Source organism: Haliaeetus leucocephalus, unplaced genomic scaffold (genome assembly GCF_000737465.1).
Source record: "Haliaeetus leucocephalus isolate CR32 unplaced genomic scaffold, Haliaeetus_leucocephalus-4.0 Scaffold2, whole genome shotgun sequence".
Lineage (NCBI taxonomy): Eukaryota > Metazoa > Chordata > Aves > Accipitriformes > Accipitridae > Haliaeetus > Haliaeetus leucocephalus.
Window position 1 is genome coordinate 11,007,312 of NW_010972438.1, and position 3,485 is coordinate 11,010,796.

The window sequence follows — 3,485 nt, forward strand, 5'->3', positions numbered from 1 at the left end:
CGGGGCAGCATGGCGGGATGGGCGCCTGATGCTCTGGGAACCAGCCGGCGCAGCTGTGCGGGGGGCCATGGCACCGTTTTTTGCCCCATCTGGGGATGCCCCGTGGTGGAGGCACCAGCACGGTTAGGCTCCAGGGTGCAACGCACTGGGCGTCTGCCCCACCGGGAACTCGCCCGGGCACAGCCACGATGCTGCCGGCTGGGCACGTACATCCCTCCCGAGCAACCCAGCCCTCCCCACCACCAGGCTCCCTGGGCAAAGTCCGGCACACGCCAGCCCCAGGAAGTGCACCGCAGGCATGGGGGGACCCAGCCCGTCTCTCCCAAGGGACGCCTCGGCCCCTTCTTTGTGTGCCATCTCCTGCCGGCTGCCAGCACCCAACCTGTGCCCTGGGGCTGTGCCGTGTGCCAAGAGCTGTGCCGTGCCTCGGGGCTGTGCTGCGCCCCAGGGCTTCCCACCGGCATGACGGCTCCTACCTGTGCCCGTGGGGCCTGGGGTGCCGGGCAGGTGGCTGGTGGCCCGGGTGGGCTGCGGAGACGCCCAGCTCAGCCCTGCTGGGGCTCTGTGGCTGTTCCTGGAGGAGGGCGGCCGGCGCCTGTCTCCTCCTCCGGCAGCCGTGCCAGGCGAGGGGAGGGACCTGCCCGCACCGAGCTTTAGCCAAGGTGAGGCAGAGGCCAGGTACAAGCCAGCGGTGACCCACGCACGGCACAGTGGTGCCCCGTGTCCAGGCTGGCTGGAAGCCGGCACGGCATCCCTGCAGGGCTGCCGTGCCCGGTTGTGCGGCACGTGGGGCCGCCGAGACAGGCAGCTCAGTCGGGACTCGCCTGCACCACACGGGCCCGTCTCTGCCTATTCCGGGCACGTCTCCAGCAGCGGTACCGGGAGCCCCGGTGCGGCACAGCAGCCAGCCATGCTCCCCCAGCACCCATGTCAGATGGATCTTGCTCCCCCGCCCCATGCTGGCACTGTGGGCACCACCGTGCCCTAAGCCAGGGCCCCACTCACCCTGTGCCAGTCAGTGCTGCCTGGGGTCCTTCCAACTGGGTGGGCTGGGTGCTGAGCCGGCAGCCCCAAAACCCTGCGGGGAGCACAGCCGTGCACCAGGGCCAGGCTCGACAGAGACCCCGCTGTCACGCAGGGATGGTGTCTTTTATTAGCCGAGGCCAAAGGAAGGAAGAGGAGCCGTGTGCTCTCCACGCCAAGGCTGCGCTCTGGCTGCCCGCCGGCGAGCAAGGTCGCGGGCAGACAAAGCAGCAGTTCCCCGGGCTGCTGGCCATGAGGGTGCCAAAACCCGTGTCCCCAGGGACACCCCGACACAGCGCAGGCTGGTCCCACATGCCTCAGCGGGACAAGTGATGCTGCAGGCAGAGCCCTGCCAGCTCCCCATGGCCATGCTCTCAGCAGGCGCTGGGAAACCTGGAGGAAGGGCAGGACTGTGCCCAGCGAGGCTCCAGCAGCGCAGGGCGGTGGCCGGGCACCACCACCTCCTTGGCTAGGAGAGCTGGCAGGAGATGAGCTGATAAAGAGCCATTAGCACTGGCCAGCGCGCCTGTATCGTAGGGATCTTGCCAAGCAAACCTTATTTGCTCTGAGGAGATCCAAAGTGGCCTGATAAGGGTGACTGTAACAGGATCTCCAGCCTTCAGAAGCAAGGTAAAAGCAGGAGAGAGGGATCCTCAGCGGGATCTGAGAGACAAGCGATGTGTGCCAGCCTATGTCCAGGCACCTCCTGGCTCCCCTGAAGGCTGCTCTGACTTTCCACCCTGAGCTGCAATCCCCTCAGCCGTCCCACAGCCGCGCACATGGGGGTGGCCCACGTCTGCCCAGGGAGATGACATGTCCGAGGGCAGCTCCACTGGCCGGAGATCTGCCAGCAGCTCTGCCACAGCCCTCCATCACCAGCGTTTCAAAGCTGCTGAGCATCCCCAGCCTCTCAGGCACCCACAGCCTCGGCTCCACCAGCACCTTTCAGCCAACCAAAACGGCTCAGAGGGGCAGCAGTAGGAACCAGCAGCGCTCACCGCTTCGGGGCATGCAGAGGAGGGGCCCCCCCAAGCCTCAGCAGAGCCCCTGAGATCCCGGGGCAGCCTCTCACGCCTGGCCAGCCCCATTTGGATGGACTTCAGTGTGCTCAGCAGGCAGCCAACACTTCCCTGAACATCCTTAGTGAGCAAGAAAACCACTTAACCACTTCCCTTCCTGAGGAATGAGCTCCAGCACTGGAGCCACTGTCTAGCCGGGGTCACGGTCCTACCACCATTAGTGCCGGGTCAGTGCACAGACGGCCCCGCGGCACAAACTGGATCCGGATTACATGCAGGTGAACAACAGCATTTCTGTTGAATTACCCAGCCTCACGGTCCTGGCTGTAGAATGGGCAGATCCAGAAAGAATTTGGAGGGTGGGCAGGCAGGCAGGAGCTGGCAAAGTGCCTGCCACTGCAGAGCACACCTGGAATGCAGATTTATGCCAGTTTACACCAGTTCAGCACCAGAGGCACTAGTCTGGAGCACTTCCCACCCTGAGTCAGGTGTTCCTTAATGGGGCCTGGGTAACCCCAAACCTCATTGGGGGGAACTGGGGAGAAGAGGTGGTGGAGGTCTCCAGCTGAGTGTGCACCACGCAGCGGCCAGGCACACAGGAGATGCCATTCCATGGAGCTCACATGGGGCCGGGAGCAGAAGCCAAAGACAGGGAGGAGCAGTCTGGAGGGGCCCAAAGAAAAGCTGGACACGCTTGACAGTTCTGAGCACCATTTTACTGAAGGGCTGGACACCTGCTAGGACTTCATAACAAAAAGTTCACTTCATTTAAGAAAAAAGACAGTCTGGTTTTTGTCCCATTCCCTCTGAAGAGCAGAATAATACTAACACTGTCTTTTCACTAAACAATGCCATTCCAAAATATACAACACTGAGTGTGGAGCAGCCCAGCCTCATATTAAACATTAAATATTAATATAGCTTCGGAAACATTCTACACAAACAAATGAAACAGTAAAAAGTTCACTCAAGAACAAGATGGTAATTTGTTGTAAATTCACCATACAAAAGTTTGTTACTTGCCCTCTCATGGGCTGCAGTCGCTGCTCCTCAGCCATCGCTCAGGATCCCTGAACACCAGGGGATGCCTGCGGCTGGGCTGGTGGCACCAGTCCCAGTCAGAGCAGGTCAGTCATGCTGTGGCGCGAAGACAGCTCTCTTAGAGACAATGGTTGGCAGAGACGGGAGCGAGGGGCCGGGCAGTGCCCACCCAGAGACCCCACGTCCCTCAGAGCACCTGCTGTGCCTCTGCTCGGGAAATGCTACTCCTCAGGAGTGTTGCACCAGGAACCAGGAGGAGGGAACGGCGTCACACACCGTGCTTTCCCTGCCACAAACGCTGACACTCGTTTCATCCCATCCCAGGCCTGGGCAGCATGGTGGAGCAGGGGCAGGAGGGGAGGTATTTCTGGGCATAGCTTTGCAGCACCTTCTCTTTTACAA

The 3,485-nt window shown here is 61.6% G+C and overlaps 1 protein-coding gene across 1 annotated transcript in view; it reads right to left on the minus strand.

The window, feature by feature from the left end:
- LOC104835479 (laminin subunit beta-2-like) overlaps window positions 1-464 on the minus strand; it is a 13,765-nt gene extending 13,301 nt beyond the window's left edge. The window contains exon 1 of the mRNA XM_010573473.1: window positions 459-464. Within this exon, the coding sequence (XP_010571775.1) occupies window positions 459-464 (6 nt within the window). The remainder of the gene's footprint in view (window positions 1-458) is intronic.
- Between the last annotated feature and the right edge of the window lie 3,021 nt (window positions 465-3,485).